Here is a 19786-nt window from a genome sequence, read left to right on the forward strand (position 1 = left end):
ATTAAGAATTTTAGTATATTATATGCTAAAATTCTTACAGTGGGTTAGGATTTGCAGAAACAGCAACTGTCTCCTAGAGAAAAATTCAAATAAAATGATGTTGTTTAATGGAAATAATACCCAGAATCCAACACAAACAAATATAAATTCTGAAGAATGTTTGTCCGTCCAGTGAGCTGCTAAATCTGAGATCTGCCTGAGACAAACCACTGATCATTTATTTGTCCAACGTCTGAACTTGAGGACATTCTGTAGGATTTGCAAGTGTCAGAGATAACCATTTGCGGCTGGATAAAGCAGTGAATGATGAGAGGCAGCGAAGAGGTGTATCTTCCAATGGTGTTTTATTCACCAAAAAACCCCACAAAAAACGATACAATAATATGAGGTGGCAGCAGCAGCATCAGCAAATGAGACCTCACAGCCAGACAGACAGAGGTATACTGGCACCTTATATACTCTGTCCCTGTAGACTCAATTGGGTGCTTTCTACTTCCAGGTATAATTAATATATTGGGCTATAATAAATTCTTATAAATACACAATATAAAATATAATTTTATGACTACTATTAACTATTACTCATCTACTATAATTATTTCTATAAATAAATCTAATGAACCCACATTACAAGAAAAAAAATAATTCACCCAACTACTGACTCCCCCTATCCCTTCCTGCCACTTGGTCCCTCCCAGAACGTTTAGCACGGTGCTCGTGCCACCCGGGACTCTTTGGCCGAACACCCTGGAGCAGACACAGACATGACAAGGTAAGGACAGGTTACAGACAACTTTTCAACAGCATACTTATAAATAAGACACTTATTTATTATTTATTTCCTTTGCACTTTTACCACACAGTGGTGTAGTCGCTAACACACCTACTGTTATTCAACTTTAAATAGGCGATCATACTCAAGTACGGTGTCAGCAGCTAATTCAATTTTACTTTCACAGGTGGAGCCAAGCCCTGCCTACCACCCAAGCCTGAAGACACCCATCACTCATGGTTTTACACGGTTAAATTATCCAGTTGCAAATTACTCAATAAATAACCAATAAATAGTCGGTATAAAATGTGCAAATATGCAATGTGCAAATATTACTGTGCAAACCAATAATAAAGTGCGACTGTTGAGACTAAAGTGCTAAGTGCCATTATTAAAGTGCATGATTACGTTGTCTGTTAAAGTGCATTTTATATCAACCCTGTTGTGCAATATTTACAAGAAAGCAGTCAGTCATTCGTAACGAAGTGCTCTTCGTTACAGCAAGACAAAAAAAAAAAAACCAACTGAGAAAATATTATATGTATATATATATATATATGTGTGTGTGTGTGTGTGTGTGTGTGTGTGTGTGTGTGTGCGTGTGCGTGTGTGTGTGTGCGCACAGACCTGTATAGACGTCGGCCGACGTCAAGACGTCATTTCCGCTGCGGAAGTCAGCGCAGCGCAGCTCCATGTAAACAAAACAGGGCTGCTGTTAGTTTCTGCTTCTTCCGCTGAGCTTCGCCTCAGAGATCAGATCCAGGTTTCATCCTGTTATGGAGCTGAAGGCGTGAGCGTGTGTCCCGCAGCCCGCCAACATGTCGATGGAGGATCCGTTTTTCGTCGTGAAAGGGTAGGAATATTTACAGGCATGCTAACAGCTAACAGCTAACCGCTAGCTGCTAGCGGCTAGCGGCTAGCTGTTAGTTACAGACTGCGGTGTTCGATTCAGACTGTTTCTACCTGTGTGACGTCACTGCAGAGAAACTACCTGTCCAGACTGGGTTCTGTTACATCATCACTTTTCACGTCATTTCGGACTTTTAATCCCACATTTTGTTTGCTTTATGCTGCATGTTGTTTCTGGTAAGTGTGGCTCAGGTGAACCGAAGCAGCTTTTCCTTCTCAGGTGCGGCTGAGTTTAGTTGTTGATTTGTTCTGCTTTAATTCTTAATTTTCATCATTATTTTATTTATTTAAAACCTCGAAAAAGACATTGAGGGAGAACCCTAATTTTCAAAGGAAACAACAACTAAAATCAAATAGCAATAAAGAATACATGGCTGTATCAAAAAAACAAACAAACAAAAGCAAACAAGGTTAAATTAACAATGCTAAAAAGTAAATATGTAGTTAAATTAATAAAACAATAACAATAATAATAATAATAAACAATATGCATTCAAAAAATTTAGGAAAAAAATGAAATAAATATACGTCAAAAATAAAACAACTGAAAAGCAAAAAAATTAGTAATTAGACCATGAAGCCATGTTGGCAGTGTTAATGAAGTTAGCTTGAAAGCAGCTTCCAGCTGTGTGGAGATTTTCTGAGCTCTGTACCAAGTTTCGGGACAGACTTCAGCCTCACAGCTTTTTAAGTAAATAACAACAGATGCTGATGCCTCCTCACCGACGGAGCCAGCAAGCCAGCGAAGGCAGCGGCGTCTAACCCCAACCCCAACCGCCTCCACTGATGAATTTTAATGCTGAGAGACGAATCTCATCCCTCGATATTCATCCTGTTGCACTGTTTCTTGCATTTGGACACAGCTGCTATTTAGTCTTTTCAGAGTTGAGGCAAGGCAATTTTATTTCTATAGCACATTTCATACATGGAGCAGCTCAATGTGCTTTACAAAAAAAACAAGAAAAGTGAAAACAAACAATTGAAAAGAAACAAACATTTAAAAGAAAATAAGAAGATCCATACAATAAAAAAAATCAGTTGCAGAAGAAAATAACAATTAAAATCATTATAGTTAATAAATAGATATAAAAGTGCAGAGAAATAGAAAGGCAGAAGGAAAGAAAAAAGCAAGACTAAAAAGGAGCATAAAATAGGAGTGCAGCAAAAAATAATGAATTGCTTTAAAATAATAAATTAAAATACTAAAATGCTTTGAAAGAACTCACCCATAAGCACATGACAAGAGAAATGCTTTTAGCCTGGATTTAATAACATTTGCACTTCGGGCTGCAGGGCTCGAAATAATTTTTTTCTGTTTTCTGCAAAATTGCAAGTTGTCAAAAATTTTTCTGCAGTCTGGAAAAACTTTCTGCAAATAGCCTAGCTGAGCTGTTATTCCTGCCCTCCTATAACCTGCCCAGCCTGGTAAAGCTATGCGTAGCTAAGCTAAGCTTTTTTTTCTTGCTGCGAGTTTCCGAACGGCTCCGATGTTCGCCGACTTCAATGCATTTATGTTGAGTTTGGCAGCTTCTTCCATATTTTGTGTGCTGACTATGTAAGTGTCACATGACTCTCACGGCCAAACGGAATCCGCCAACTTTTCTCTGCTTTTCTGTGGTGATTCAGGAGGAAAAGCTGTGGGATTCCAGAGTGATTATTTTTCCTTTTAAGGTTTAAGACAATTATCCAGTGCTATAATCAATGTAATAACAATTAAAATAACAATTTTAACATGCACACACGCACGTACACACGTACGCATGCACGCATGACACCGTTGCACACTACAGAGTTTAGCTTTGGGAGTTAGCTGTCAGCTGTCAACATGACAAACTAGATCAGTGGTGACGGCACATTTCAAATGATATCAGACTGTTAACCAGCTAGCAGGCAGTAGATGTTACTGACCCAAACCACTCTTCTTTCTGTTGTCGTGTCTTTGGGACTTTAGATGCTCCACAGTGGTCTGTGTCCTCAGATAATCTGTTTCCTCAGATAATGTGCTGACAGACTTTACAGTCCAACGCTCCCTCGCTCTCATAAACATCACTGGTAGATTCATCTGGCCTCTCTCTGGCAGTGATCCATGTCGCCTCAGCTCCTCTGCTGTAGATTTGATTTTCGACATCTTTTCTTGTTAAAACAAGTTGTTTTCTCATCTGTTGTTCCACCTCACGACATGACATCAGCCACAGTGTAACTGCCCGGAGTTAACTCACGGACACAAGGCGTTCTTTGGGTTTTAACAGGCATGCACTTTACTTCCGATGCCGTGAGAACTGAGTATAAATGAATACATACAAACTTAAATTAGTCCCCATACAATATACAAGTTCACCGCAACATAAATCATTCAATTACTGACCATAGCAGATCATGGCGTGCTAGCTTGTTAGCAGACTACATAAACAATAAGTCAACAGAGAGCATAGAGCTAACAGCATACCTCATTGGCCACATTAACTCGCGGGAGTGAACAACAAAAAAAATCTTCAGCTTTCTTCCGCTTTTATAATTCTTGTGTTGGCAGCTTACATCTTCAGGAAAAAACAAACAAAAAACAGCAACAAACTTAAAACTTCCTCCGTGGCTCTAACAGGTGTGTGTGCTGTGCTCTCTCAGGTGAATAGCGGTGTAGCAATAAAAAAGGTCGTACCATCGCAGCGCCTTAACATAAGTTCCGCCTGTAATTAGACCCTCTTAAGGCCGGATTATGCTTCCGTGTACGGGGGTTGTGCGAAGCACGCATTTCCTACGCAGCACGTGTGTGTCCAACATACCTCTGCGAAACACACTGAGCAGTTCTCCTCCCACCAACGTAGACCCTGTGACGTATGGTCGCTGCTCTTCTGTACGTCTTTGTAATGGCGAGAGGACGAGTCGTATAGGTGCGGGTACTTGCGCACCTCCTCGGCCAGGCGTTCTTCCGTGAGATCCAGCGTTCTCCAAAGTTTTCAAACACAACTGACGAGTCGAGACACAACAGTTGTTTTAAAAACGGCGCTGCCGGCCGGCACAACAACAGGATGTGATGCCAGTTTCAACAAAATGCCGGAAATGATGAACTTCGGCGGACCAATCACAGCTCTTGTGGGGCTGCGTAGGGTCCGCGTAGTTACAATTTTTGGGAGGTGCGCCCCGCCCCCGTAAGCTTTGCACATCCCGTACGCTCTTCTTACACAGAAGCATAATTCAGCCTTTTGAACCATGTTTTAATACATTTAACTGAAATATAATATCGTCAACATTATTTATTGTTTTATTTTAATCAAAAACATAAAATTAATTTGGCATATTACCAACTACATTAATTATTTGGATAACTGCTTCTACCAGCAGCTACACACAGACAGGGGGGGGAGGGGCGTGATGCGTTCAGATACACTGCAGAGTTTTCTTCGGAGCACCGTGGGTGCAGATTCTGCTCGGGCCTGAAACATCAGCACAGCGGGAAGGAGAGCTGCTTGCTCCCGGGGAGGTTTACCACACGGACGTGAACAGAGCGCTGCCTGCATCTTCCCCACCAAATATTTTATGGGTATTGCCAAATTTTATTAAGAAGAAATCACCCAGAAAACTGTTTACAATCTTTATTCTTTATTTGACCCATTACAAGCCAGATTGGGTGGAAAAGGACAAAATCACCTGGATTTTTTTTTTGCTTGCAAAATTGCAAGTTGTTTTTATTTTTTTCTGCAGTCTCAAATATTTTTCTGCAGATTGCAGGTTGCAGGTGGGTATTTCGAGCCCTGGGCTGATTTCACTCCTATTGGTAGTTTGTTCCATTTGTGTGCAGCATAACAGCTGAATGCTGCTTCACCATGTTTAGTGTGAACTCTGGGCTCAACTAACTGACCTGAGTCCGTAGATCTCAGAGCTCTACTTGGCTTATATTCAGTTACCATGTTGTTGATGTATTCTGGACTTAAACCATTCAGTGATTTGTAGACCAGTAGCAGAACTTCGAAGTCTGTTCTACAGCTGACTGGGAGCCAGTGTAAAGACTGTAGAACTGGAGTGATGTGCTCTGATCGCTTTGTTCTGGTCAAAACTCAAGCTGCAGTGTTTGGAATGACATCTTGATTTCCCAAACTGAATAAATACCAAACATAGCAAAACAAAACTCCTCTGCTAGCTCAATCATGTTGTAACTAGAATATCTGCTGGAAAAAAAAAAAGCTTTCCAGTGTCGGCCACAACAAACATCTGTCTTTTCATAAATTCACCGGAAGATGTTTTATTTCAGCTGGGGGTGTGTCACTCCAATTTAACGTCAGCTCCGATTAATGTGGCTAAGCAGCAAAAGTAAGGACAGTAAGCAGTCACATTAAGGCTGAACAGAGTTATAGAATCACCTTTTCAGGCTGTTATCAGTTTACCTCTGAAATAAAGACCACAGTTTTCACAGATGTGTTGATTTATTAAATGTTCATTTCAATATACAGACGCAAACAAATTGACAAATTAATTAAATCTTTGGCCCAGGAAACTCATAAAGAATAAACAAATTAATAACGATTAATAGGCTAATTAATAACTGATAACAAACAAGAACAGAGTTATAGCCGCACATCTCCGTGGAAAATCTTACAGGTAGCCCACTGTCCGTGGTGCTGACTCAGCTGAGGCACTTTATTATAGAAATTAAAATTCACAGAGGATCTTGTTCAGCTCTTCTTTCCTTACAGGTGAGAAATCAGCTGTTTGCCCGGTGTTTGTCAGGTAGTCTTGTAGACATTTGACGGCCCAAGACGTTGACGGGGCCGTACCGGCTTCATTTCCTGACCTCTCCAGCTGATCCAGCTCTTCACTCGTCACTCTCGCGCATCTCTCCTTTTTCTCTTCTGTCCTGTTTTCCCCGTTCTGCCATTCATCCAAACTTAGGTCGCCAAAGAAGTCAAAATTGACAACAAAATGGTCCATCATGCAGGCAAACAAAGCTGACAGCGGCTTTTGATGCGGGTCTATGGCAACACAAAACGTTGCCATAGAAACCACACAGACTCGGGCAATGAGATATAGGCGGAGTAGCCTAATATTTTCAGTGATTGATTCAGTATTTTTCATTTGAGCACGGCTAGCCGTGCTGTCATGCTCATTTGAGCACATTCTAAATGTCTGATTGACCAGTCAGATTGCTTGGTTGGATCTACGTATTGTGTAATTTAAAAAAATCTCAAGGAGTTCCTCCAAGTAGGCGTACCCCCATTTGAGAAACACTGTTCTAAAACACATTCCAGATCAACCCAAAGAATAAATCTGTCATTGGCTCAGAATGCATTGAAACACTATGAGTCAATGAAACGCACTGAAAGACTATGAGCCAATGGAAAGCTTCGAAACATTTTAAAGCAACGAAGCACGAAGTGATGCAGCGATGACGTTCGAAACTTCAAACGTCATCGGTCACGTGCCGCTGGTGTTTTGATACAAGCTCCGACACAGCTGCTCGAATCACTCCGCTTCAGGAAGAGTGACACAAGCTCCAAAGCCTCGGTATCATTTGCCCATCACTAGTCCTGATTTAACTGAAGGAAATTGTGGTTCATCCAATTATTTACTTGCTCTAAACAGCGACACAAGGACTCTAGTGGACTGTAGTCGTCTGAGGACAGTGCTAGATATATCTGTGTGTCATCTGCATAGCTGTGATATTAAGCATTGGAATTCTGCAGAATTTGCCCCAGAGGCAGCATATATAGACTGAACAGAAGAGGTCCGAGAACTGACCCCTCAGGAACGCCATATGACATAGCCACTCGATCGGATTCATAACTTCCAGTGGTCACAAAATAGCTCCTCTCCTCCAAATAGGACTTGAACCATTTTAGGACTGTTTCACCGAGTCACTGTTCAGCCTGATATCATTTAGCACTCTTGTAAGAGCTGTTTCTGTGCGGTGACGAGGTCAGAAACCTGATTGAAACTTGTCAAAAAGTCCACTGGAGTTCAAGAAAATGCTGAGTTGATTGAAAACCACTTTCTCAATAATCTTGGCTATGAAAGGGAGATTTGAGATAGGTCTGTAGTTGTTTAACATGGAAGCATCCAGCATTCTGTTTTTTAAAAGTGGCCTAATGGCGGCTACTTTTAGGGGTTTAGTAAACGTGCCTTATTGAAGAGAGTAGTTTGTTATTTGTTGTAAATCAGTGAGGATGGACTTCACAGTAGATTTAAAAAAGTCAGATGGCATTGTGTCAAGACAGCAAGTAGATGGTTTAAGCTGCTAAACTGTTTCCTCTAGAGTTTTTTGGTCAACTGTATTAAATTCTAACATAGCAGTAGAGTTATTCCTGGGTGGTTTAGGGGACTGCATCATTTTATTAGTTTACTGATAAGTGTTGATATTCGACCTTATGGATTTAATTTTTTTGCTAAAAAAGGGTTAGCAAATTCATTGCATTTTTCTGTGGAGAGGAGTTCTGGAGCTATCTGGTTAGGGGGGCTTGTGAGCTTATCCACTGTAGCAAATAGAGTGTTGTTGATATTCTTATTAATGATTTCAGAGAAGTGACTTTGTCTTGCCCTTATTTACTTGTTGTTACAGAGACTTTGTTTGTAGAAGTCATAGTGAATTTGGAGTTTAGTTTTTCTCCACTTACGCTCTGCTTTCCTGCATTCAGATTTAAAGGTCTTTACTCTGATTGTGTTCCTCAATGGTGTTTTCTTTCTACTCAAGGTCTTCTTTGTTTCAACAGGCGCAGTAGCCTCCATGACATTTGAGATTATCCTCTTAAAATTACCCAGGAATTCATCAACTGTCTCTGCACTCACAGTTGGTGACATTGCTATGGCCACATAAAATTAGTTAGTTTCGGACCAGTTTCAAATTACAGAGGTACTTCTGAAGGAGGTTATATGACAACTGTTTATTTTAAGTGGCCACATGAATAGAATCTCCACAGGAATAAAGGAAAAATTGAATGTAGTAGCAGATTTGCAGATTGAAAGTGTTCTCATTGTTCTAAGTAACAGCGACTCAGTTAACACAGACACCAGGCCACCCACAACAAATCTAAATGCAAATAAAATCAAACCTCATGAATACTGAAATATTTACTGCAGCCTCTGTGAGCGGTGAAATTATGGAGGTCAGCCTCGTGTTCCCTGACGGCTTTCCCAGGACAGGTCACGTCACCGTGACAACGCTGACGTGGGGGGGGGGGCGGGGGCCTTCTTTAGTTCAATGGCAGCTGCTGAGTCAGCATTATCATGATCAAGACGCAAGACGCATACTGTTCAACATCACTGCCGCGGCAGAAAATAGTTCCTCCATTTGAAAAGCCAGGAGGCTGGGAAGTTGAACGTTAAACCAAAGCAAGTGCATATTGTTGTATGTTTCATGTGAACATAGTGTGTGTTTTCTGTTCTGTATCTTCATGTTGGAGCAAAATTCTCTCACTGAAGCTCTGGTTCTCACCACAGATAGGAGCTCCTGGACCAAACCTGGTGGAAGTGTTACGTTATGTTATGTTACGTTCATATGGAGCAGCTGATAGAAACTTTAGGAACTGAAATGTCACTGTAATGTTAGTGTTGGCACTGGGTGTGTGTTGGTGATGATGTGTGTTAATGTACTGACTGTGTGTGTGTGTCAGGGAGGTGCAGAAGGCAGTGAACACAGCCCAGGGTCTTCACCACAGATGGAGCGAGCTGCTGCAGGACCCTGCATCTGCCTCCAAGGAGGAGATGGACTGGACCACCAACGAGTTGCGGAACAGCCTTCGGTCCATCGAGTGGGACCTGGAGGACCTGGACGAGACCATCAATATCCTTTAAACCTGACCTCATTATAGACCTCCTTATAGACTTTAATGTAAACCTGAAGATAAAACTCATTATAGACTTCATTTTACAACTTAATCATCATTATAGACCTCATTATGAACTTTGATATAAACCTCATAAATTAGGGATGCATGATAGATATATAATATGGACAAAAGTACTGGACCACAGCTCTTAATCAGTGAATTCAGGTGTTGTATTCAGTCCCGTCCCCACAGGTGTATAAACCCAGCAGCTAGCCATGCGGTCTGCCTTTACCAACATTAGTGACAGAGCGTCTGGTTCTAAAGAGCTCACTGAGTTCCAGCGTGCTGCTGGAATAGTGATGGAACAGGAAGCCACCGCTGCAACAAGTCAGCTGCTCAAGTTTCGTCCCTCCTAGATATTCCACCATCAGCTGGAAGTGGGATTATTGCAAAGTGGAAGCGTTTAGGAACCACAGCGACTCGGCCACCAGGGGGCGGCACCACGTAAAGTTACAGAGCGGGGTCGCCAAGCGCCGAGGCTCATAGTGCGTAAAAGAGTCCGACGCTCTGCCGCCTCAGTACCTGCAGAGCTCCAAACCTCCTCTGGCATCAACATCAGCACAGAAACTGAGCGCCGGGAGCTTCATGGCATGGGTTAGGGTTAGGGTTAGGCCTGCCCCTCAGTTCCAGTAAAGGGAAGTCTTAAAGCTTCAGCTCACTGAGACATTTTGGACAATTCTCTGCTTCCAGCTTTGTGGGACCAGTAGAAGAACTTGAGCGGCCCGCACAGAGCCCTGACCTCAACCCCATCCAACACCTATGGGATCAACTAGAATGGAGATTGTGAGCCAGATATGATAGGTTCATGATGTAAGATTTAGTAAAGCATTGTGTTTTGTGTCTGCATCTGCCTGTGGGCCTTATAATAACAGTAGACACAATAAAATGTTAATTCCACAACAGGAGAGACTTGATCTTTTCTACAATTAGATTAAAAAATGTCTGTCTATATCAATATCAGCCAGTGGCGGTTTTAGGCACAGGCGAAGCGGGTAGCCGCTCGGGGCGGCATTTTTTCATGTCACGTGGGGGGCGGCACGAGCACAAAAAAAAAAAAATGATGATAGGAGTAGTAACACCGAAGGACGCAAGGCAGTAATTTCGCCCAGGGCGGCAACATGGGCAGAACCGCCACTGATATCAGCTATCAGCCAGAAGAGTTGGAAAATATTGGTATATTGGATTTAAAAAATCCATTATCATGCGTCCCAATAATAAATTTCATTAGGCCAGACAAAAAAAATTTCTGGGTTCCGGTTCCCGACCGAGTGTCCCATTTAACCCCCGAGTCAGGTTATTTTATTGGCCTCTGTGTAAAAATAAAATAAAGTAATAAAATAAAGGCACTATGCGACCGAGTGTGACATGGTTGGCATTGGTCAAAAGTTAAGCAGGGCTTTTATTTTGATCTATGTTGCACTCGCCTGATTTGTGATGTTCTCGCGTAACTTCATGGAATCACGCGCCACCGACAGCACTGGCTGGAAAGAATGGACTTCCGCACGGTGTGTGTGTGTGTGTGTGTGTGTGTGTGTGTGATTTGTCCTCGCAAACCACCAGTGAAAATAATCCGACTATAAGAGAAAACCTTTGCAGATGTAGTGAAAGAGGTGAAACAGTGCCACTGTAGATTTGCAAGTGCAGCAGGCAAACATGACGGGGGATCCGTCATGTCTGCCTGCTGCCTCCACCGTGGAGCTTGGCTCTATGGCGGTGGGTGTGATGGGTGTATTCAACTTCAGGTACCTAGCGCTGCGATGCGAGCCAGAGACACCTCCCTCTGCTAGTAATAACGCTGCTCCGTCCGTTAAAAAGGTGGTAACTTATGCAAATATTGAATTAATTATATTTAAAAAGCAACCCATGCATCGCTTCTGAAAAAAATAAAATAAAATAAAATAAAATCCAACCTACCCATCCTTCCCATGAATAAATAAAATAAAATAAATCCCCCCTACCCATCTTTAAAATGCTAAATAAAATTTAAAAAAAAATAAAATAAAATAAATTCCCTACCTATTCATGCCCTTAAATGACAAGGAACCAGAACCCAAGGTATTTTTTTGTTTGGCCTTATGAAACTCATTATGAAACTCATTGTAAACCAAGCTCAGTGTACACTGTCCACAGGGATTAGCCGACTGATATGGAGCTGCTTGCTCTTGTCGCTCAGTCATAAGTTTAAATATAAAAACTTAAGTTGTATAAACACCTCATCAGATGTCCGCCAAATTGCAGTTCACATATTAACCAGCAGGTGTCAGTAGAGAGCTCACCTGAGGCTGCACAGTCTGATCTTCTGTTCTGTCAGTCTGGTGCAGCAGGTCATGCTGCTCTTTTCTTTCCCAGAGACTTTACAGTCTCAAACAGAACCATCAGGAGAATGGGTTTCTTAACAGAAGTTCTAGTTGGTTCTCAGTAATCTCAGTGGTTGTAGTTTGATTCGCATTTGAAATGTTTAGTTGCATGAATTTAATTTGACTTGATAACGTTGCACGAAAACGTTTGAGGCAGAAGTCGCTCTGAAACCCCTGCTAGCCCTCACAGAGTGCTGTCTGTGTGTGTGTGTGTGTGTGTGTGTGTGTGTGTGTGTGTGTGTGTGTGTTCGCAGAGTGGGTACCCCCCCAAAACAATCCACAAGTTAAGATATAAAAATTGTAATTATTTGAACACTTTTAATGTGTGTGTTTCTTAACAATCAGTGTAAGTATTGTCGAATCCAACCCAAAGAAGTTCAACTTGGATGCAGCTGAGCTGTCCAAACGCAAAGCCTTCATCACCAGCACCAGGCAGACAGTCAAGGTGTGTGTGTGCGTGCATGCACATGTGCGTGTGTGTAAAGTCTCTGCTGTGATTGACTTTATTTTATTTCCTCCAAAAGGAAATGAAAGAGCAGATGTCGAGTCCCACAGCTGCAGCCGGTACTGAGCAGCGGGGCAGACAGGTACACACACACACACACACACCCTCACACACACACAGGACAGAGGAATGTGTATGGTTTCCATTCATTCCACTACGATATGAACATGAACTTTCAGAGCCTTCACACTTTCTTCACTCCAGTTTTCCATCAGCCCAATAAAGTCCTCCACATGAGTTTTCCTAAAAGCAGCAGCACTGTTGGCTTTTCAGGACTTTTTCACACTGAAACGCTCCCTCCTCCTCCTCCTCCTCCTCCTCCTCCTCCTCCTCCTCCTCCTCCTCCAGGGAAAATAGTCCCTAAGCGGGGAAATGTTTTGCTTTCCACAGCCGATTATCAGTTGTGTGGTTTCTGAATGTTGAGGACTTTGTTAATCCGGTTACACACTGTGCGATTTCAGAGCCTTCAGACTTTACTGAACATCCTACAAGTTGATTTCTTGAGGACACCAGCCCCTCTGTCAGTTTAACTGTCATAACTTTAATAACTTATCTGTTTGATTTCCTCCTACACAGAGCCTCCTGCTGATTCCTAAAAACACTAACCCTGCGTTCCAAATCGCATACTTCTTCTTTTTACTTTTAGTGTGTACTGCAGCTGCCCTTACAAAGTATGCAGTGTAGTATGCAGGATGCATGTGTATGCATACTATTGGGACACACTCCATGCGTCCTCCCTGAGCTCCGCCCCTCTCGCTCACTTCCTCCTCCGTCTGTCACTCCACATTTGAATGTTGTTGTCAAAATGGCGGTGCTGTTTCATACTGCGCTGTCCTCTGTCTGATTTCTGATCTGCTGTCTTCCTGTCGCTTCTGCTCTACCTGAGACAGGTGAGCGCCGTTAGGGTTAGGGTTAGTGTGTGTGTGTGTTGTCTTCCGTATGTGGGCGTGGCTTGTACATGCAGCTCAGTCAGTGCCACGTAACATCCGCTGCGCAAAGGATTGTGGGTCAGCATGGCCAGAGCAGCATGCTGACATGCAGACTGTGAAATCTGAGCGGATGTAGTAGAACATCCTGGTACTCTTGGTGTACTGCATCTGACACACTATGTACTGGGACATAGGGCTTTCACCAACTAGTCGACTAGTCAACTAGTCGACTAGTAAAACCACTAGTCGACCTCGTGGGTACTAGTTGAAAAGTCGATAAGAAAAATAAATAAAATGACTAATGTAGTTGAGAATAGCTTGCTATCTTGTAGACATAAAAAAAGGGAGAAAAAAGCTTGAGATTTTTTATTTTAAAATTACGAAAGCGCAGAGCAAAAGAGGGCAACAACGGCTGCAGAGGAGCTGCGGGATTACGCACAGTTACCCCAAATAGCTACAATGGAAAACCCCTGGCGTGGTGGGCACGTAATGAGAAGCGTTTCCCCCGTCTTGCCAAGCTTTCCAAAAGCTACCTGGCTATTCCAGCCACCAGCACTCCAAGCTAACGTGTCTTTTCCCTGGCCGGGAACACAGTCACCCGACAGCGGTGAAGTCTGCATCCTTCCCACGTTGATGCACTGGTCTTTCTTAACGCGAACCAAAAAGAAGGCAGGGTGAACATAATAAAGGAGGAGGACAGTGACAGTGAGGGCGAATAGTCTAGCGTTGTTCTTTTATTGGCCGACAGGCAACAGCTGGATTTATTGTTGTTTATTTTGTTTAACGAGGAGACACGGCAGATAAAGTCATTTTGGTGAGTCCAGTTTTCATTTCTTATTATTTTAGCAGCTAAAATGGATGTGGATTGTGGCGATTGTGGACTGCTGACCCTGTTGCTGTTATTTTGTTTCACGTTCTCACAGACTGACTCACATGTGTTTTTGTATATATGTTGTCATGGCAACCTAGCTGCGTAGCAGCCTGGCCTGTTACGCAAAATGTGCCCGAGAGCGGCGGGAGTCTAACTATTTATTTTCGTTTGGTTTTATGTTCAGAATCAGAAACTAATTGTGAGGCTATTACACTGTATAAAATGCATGTAATGCTTTAACTTGCCGTTTTAAAAATACAAATGTCGCTGTTGTCTGGAACTCTTCTCTCTGCGTCTTTTTTAATTACATAATATGTTATCAACTAGTCGACTAGTCGACTACCAGTGGGTCCAACTAGTCGACCTGTAAAAATCACTAGTCGTGAAAGCTCTACTGGGACATACTCTTTTTTTTTTTTTTGCCTAAATAGTTTGCTTGTATGGGTATTGGAACTCAGGGCATGACGTTGCATTCATCAGATGTCCTCCAACTTGCAGTTCACATGTTAACCAGCAGGCGTCAGTAGAGAGCTCACCTGAGGCTGCACAGTCTGATCTTCTGTTCTGTCAGTCTGGTGCAGCAGGTCATGCTGCTCTTTTCTTTCCCAGAGACTTTACAGTCTCAAACAGAACCATCAGGAGAATGGGTTTCTTAACAGAAGTTCTAGTTGGTTCTCAGTAATCTCAGTGGTTGTAGTTTGATTCGCATTTGAAATGTTTAGTTGCATGAATTTAATTTGACTTGATAACGTTGCACGAAAACGTTTGAGGCAGAAGTCACTCTGACACTCATGAAACAATTAAACACCACAGTTCCCCCTGAAACCCCTGCTAGCGCTCACAGAGTGCTGTGTGTGTGTGCGTGTGTGTGTGTGTGTGTGCGTGTGTGTGTGCGTGCGTGCGTGCGTGCAGGGTGGGCGGGGCTCTCAGGCCCCCTGGCAGCCTGCAGCAGATAAACTGGGGGGTTTGGAGCGGCAGCTGCAGACGGCCAACTCTCAGTTCATCGAGGAGCAGCAGACACAGCAGCAGGTAACTCAGCTCTAAACAATACTACATTTCAGAATACTTTATTGATCCCCAGGGGGAAATTATTTATTATTATTATTTTATTATTATTATTATTATTATTTATTAATATTTTCACTATTGATTATTGATGACAGGGCTGAAATGTTTAAATAGAAATGGAAACCACAGTATGACTGCCTGCAAAATCCAAACCACAGAGCTGCAGTGTTTTGATAGGTTTGTTTACAGAGACAGAGATCAATACACATCAGTATCCGAGCTTTGGCACACACACACACACACACACACACACACACACACACACACACACACACACACACACACACACAGCTGGATTAGTAATGTCTCACTTCATGTGATGTGTGAAAGTAACCACATCGATCAGCCGTGTCCTGATAGGTGATCAAATCATTTATCAATAAAAAGACCAAACATACTGTCCTCTTTTTTTGTTCTTTATAAAATTGGGCTCCGTCCCGATCGCAGCGACCGGTGTTTGAATCTGACCTCAGGTCTTTTGCTGCAGGTCGTCCCCTCTCTCCCCTGCCTTTCCTGTCTATCTCTACTGTGACTGTCAAATAAAGCAGAAATGCCAAAAATAAAAAATCTTAAAAAAAAAAAAAAAAAAAAAAAACATTGTTATATCAGGACCTATGAAGTATCTAAAAATAAATAAATAAATAAAAAATACATGCATGTATACATACATGTTTGTATATAAGTAAGAAAATCAGAGGCAAAATCAGCCTGACCCTGCAGCTGGCACACAAATGAAATAATAATCCTGGGAAACTGTGTTTGTGTGTGTGTGTGTGTGTGTGTGTGTGTGTGTGTGTGTGTGTGTTTGTGTGTGTGTGTGTCAGCTGATTGCGGAGCAGCAGGATGAGCAGCTGGAACTCGTGTCGGGAACCATCGGCGTTCTGAAGAACATGTCTGAGAGGATCGGCATGGAGCTGGACGAACAGGCAGTGTGAGCACGCACGCACATACACACACGTTAACACAGTATTTGTGTGTTCCACAGTGTGTTCCTCAGTGTTCCAATGTGTTCCTCATTGTGTTCCTCAGTGTTCCAGTGTGTTCCTCAGTGTTCCAGTGTGTTACTCAGTGTTCCTCAGTGTGTTCCTCAGTGTGTTCCTCAGTGTGTTCCTGTGTGTTCCTCAGTGTGTTTCTCAGTGTTCCACAGTGTGTGCTTGTGTGCTCTACAGGATGTTGGATGATTTCAGCCATGAGATGGACAACACTCAGTCCAGACTCGACAACGTCATGAAGAAACTGGCAAAAGTTTCCCACATGACGAGCGGTAAGGTTCTCCTCCAGAACATCACATTCACTCTGAAACCCTAAACCCTGAACATGTTCCCTTGTTTTACCTCCAAAATATTAAAGTCACTCACAGGAAGTCAAGCCCAGGCTTTGCCTCCACCCGGCAGGAATGCTAACTGACGATGGAGTGCAAACACTTAATGAGTTTAATGTTTTATTTAAAAGTTGCGCGGTTTGAATGTTTCACAGCATGGTTGGAAAGCAAAGTATTTTTTTGCAATGCAGACATTTATCTTTGTTTTTTGTTTTTATGCATCTGAAAAATTTTCTTCTCCGTGAGTGGAAACTGTGATACGAGTAACCCTGACCAACAGGTGATGTCATTGATGACATCACCTTCAAATGAACTTTTCCCGCCTGTTCCTGCAGACCGCCGGCAGTGGTGTGCGATCGGTGTCCTGCTGGCCATCCTCTTCGTTGTCATCCTGCTCTTCTTCATCCTCTGATTGGAAGTCGTCGTCCTCCTCCTCCTCCTCCTGTCAGCAGGGAACTCGACTGGATTCGACTGGTTGTCCTCCTCTTCATCCTTTGAACAGCATCGTCATCCTCCTCTTCTTCCTCCTTTGGCAGGGTTGTCCCAGTGCCCGGTCACTCTGGTCATACCGGCTGTCACCAGTAGGGGGTGACCGAAGCATCAAACTTTTTGTTGATCAGAAGCTTCAGTTATTGATCCGGTTATTGACGACTGTTTGGTTTTCAAAGTCTCCTCTCGCTGCAGCTGTTTGGTTGCTATGGCAACATGAAGTGATCAGTGAACAGTGAACTACGTTTGCATCGTTTGCCATCACCATTTCCAAAGTTTGTCAATTGCCTCGTCTCATCATTGTCTGGTTCAACCCATTGATTGGTTTGAATTCTCTGGCATGATTGGACAGTCTTGGCTGATCTGTAATCAGTGCTGAAAAAGATTTTATTCTCATTATCGATCAGTTTGTTGTTGGTGTGTTTATTCTTCATCTGACCAACTTCAACCTGGAGGCTCTGAATGAGCTTTAACTTCCCCACTCAAAGTGACAGTTAGTACTGTCACACTAACGAGACCATAACAAGATCATAACCAGACCATAACCAGACCATACGTCACCGTGACAACCCTGCTGCTGGACTTTATACTAAACTGTCCGGATTTTGTCAGAACTGCTCTGAGCTGGTCTGTACTGGTCCGAACCGGTCTGTACCAGTCTTTTCCTGTACTTTAAAACCAACCTGCTGAATTGGACTGAAAAGGCACTTTCATATTTTTAGTATTGACTATCAGAGGTCAACCAGGGTGGAAATATGTTTCACTACATTTTAGTGTTATAATGTTTTAGAAAATAATGTTGGTGTTTGTTTTGTTTTATTTAAAGTTTTTGTCCTCCTCCGTAACACACTGACCTCTTAAAGCCGGTTCAAATCCAAGAAAAATTCAAACTGAAACGAGGTCAAGTCTTGCTGGCCTGACTGGAGCCATCATGTGAGCGGGTTTATCACTAAAAACACTAAAGTCTTTCTCCTTTTTTTTTTTTTTTTGTTGATGTTCTTTTTGTTTTTTATTTGACTTCTGTTGACTTCAATGTTTTTTAAGTATTTGTCTCTACTTCATTTGACTGAATGAGATGATGGTAGTTATAAAAGTAGTTTTGAATGACCCTTAAGGTGGAATCTTTGTGGTTTAAATGATTCAGCATCAGTTGTTCTCCTCCCAGTTCATTTGCTACAGTGTAAAATGGTGAATTACACCTTTAGTTTGCTGCTGATTCCTCAGCTGAACTGGGTTCATCTGGAAACCCACACAGCTAATCAGTGTGTGTGTGTGTGTGTATCATTGGGGTTCAGCTAACATGGACACCACTTATATCACTTGATTGAAACTGCTGATATTCAGTATCTTAAATTTTTTTTTTTTTTTTTTTGATCATTTTCATGCTAAGGAAGACATCATTTCAAGTCTCCCCCAGACTGCGTCCATCTTATTTTGGAATGTGGAGGTAAACATTTGGTCCAACTTCCTCTTTTTTGTGCTGCCCTTCCATTTGAACGCCTTCCTGCTGGCTAGCTTGACTCGCTTATTGTTATGACGATGCTGTGGGAGCTCTTCCAAAAATCAATCAGTTGTGTTGCTGCTGCGGTGCAAAGGGAGTTAGCTAACCCAGGACCAGAAGTCTCACACAAAGAGATGAAAACTGGCTGCATCTGTATTTCTGTTGAAAATAAGGTGAATTACTGAAACATCATGTGACACAAACACTCCACTGAAATACAGAATATCAATAAATTAATAAATTAAACATTAATAATAATATATCAGTGTGTGTGATGAGTTTCAGTTGAGGTCAGGTATCGCTGTGACAGTAAATTTGTGAGGGGTCAGCTTTCAGGAGAACCTGCAAGCTCTGTAACAAACTGCATAAAGACTTCACACCTTCCTGTGATTGGATTGTTTGTTCTGGTTCTGGCCTGAAAGCCTCCACACCCCAACAAGAGCAAAAACACTTAAATCTACTTCCTGTTTCTGTCTGATTGAGCAGATTCCCTGGCACTGTCCACCGTCGTTCTGCGTTTGCTGCATCCGTTTCGACATGAAGCCCCTGCGCAGCTGAGCGAAATCTGCCAGTAGTTGGAGTCGTTCTGTGGGTGTTGCATCCTTACTCAGAAATCAGCTCAAACAGTAAAATCACAGCTGCTCAGTTTGCAGAACGGTACTGGAATGGGCAGATGATTTAACACCAGCTGACTTTTCGTCGCTAGCAGGCTAACTAGCATGAGTGCGGAAAATCCCACAGATTGGTGGCTGGACTTGGACGAGCTGTGGAGAAAACCTGGATGGAGTATTGTAAATTGAGAGAACTGAAGTCGAATAAACATTTAATCAGACCAAACAAGTCTGGACAAATGTGCATTTCCCTTCTCTATCTGAAAACACAAACAAGTTTACTTAGTTTTGCAGTTTCATTGATTTTATTTTGATAAATAAACATGTTACAGCACCAGTGGGCAGTTTTGGATTGAAGATGCCAGTAACAGTGTATCGTAATAATTGCTGTTAAATATGCAGTGAATGAGAAAACCTTTGAAACAGCATCATGGGACAGAAACTGTCCAGAGAAACCCAGGATTCAGGTTACGATCTTCCATTTGACAACCAGTCCAGTATCTATCAGTTCCTCGATGAATATGTAATCCATCAGACTGCATCATATCATCACATCTGACTGGATTAGATTGATTTAAGAAAACAACATTAGAACAGATATCAGACTAATTATACCCAGGAACACATGCAAAACTTTAA

The 19786-nt window shown here is 42.3% G+C and overlaps 1 protein-coding gene across 1 annotated transcript; it reads left to right on the forward strand.

Moving 5' to 3' along the window:
* Window positions 1–1450: 1450 nt before the first annotated feature.
* On the forward strand, window positions 1451–19373 carry stx6 (syntaxin 6). The gene is made up of 8 exons (XM_030049798.1): window positions 1451–1625; window positions 9280–9449; window positions 12203–12297; window positions 12377–12439; window positions 15070–15186; window positions 16050–16156; window positions 16395–16489; window positions 16882–19373. The coding sequence occupies exons 1-8, from the start codon at window positions 1591–1593 to the stop codon at window positions 16956–16958; spliced, it is 759 nt and encodes a 252-aa protein (XP_029905658.1). The 5' UTR covers window positions 1451–1590; the 3' UTR covers window positions 16959–19373.
* Window positions 19374–19786: the final 413 nt, after the last annotated feature.

Source organism: Myripristis murdjan, chromosome 4 (assembly GCF_902150065.1).
Source record: "Myripristis murdjan chromosome 4, fMyrMur1.1, whole genome shotgun sequence".
In the NCBI taxonomy this organism is placed as follows: Eukaryota; Metazoa; Chordata; class Actinopteri; order Holocentriformes; family Holocentridae; genus Myripristis; species Myripristis murdjan.

Excerpts from the sequence above, each read along its gene's own strand:
- stx6 (XM_030049798.1), top strand. The coding sequence starts at position 1,591 with ATGTCGATGGAGGATCCGTTTTTCGTCGTGAAAGG. Across the intron at positions 16,157-16,394 it reads GAGCTGGACGAACAGGCAGT|GATGTTGGATGATTTCAGCC; the intron begins GTGAGCACGCAC and ends TGTGCTCTACAG. Across the intron at positions 16,490-16,881 it reads AGTTTCCCACATGACGAGCG|ACCGCCGGCAGTGGTGTGCG; the intron begins GTAAGGTTCTCC and ends CTGTTCCTGCAG.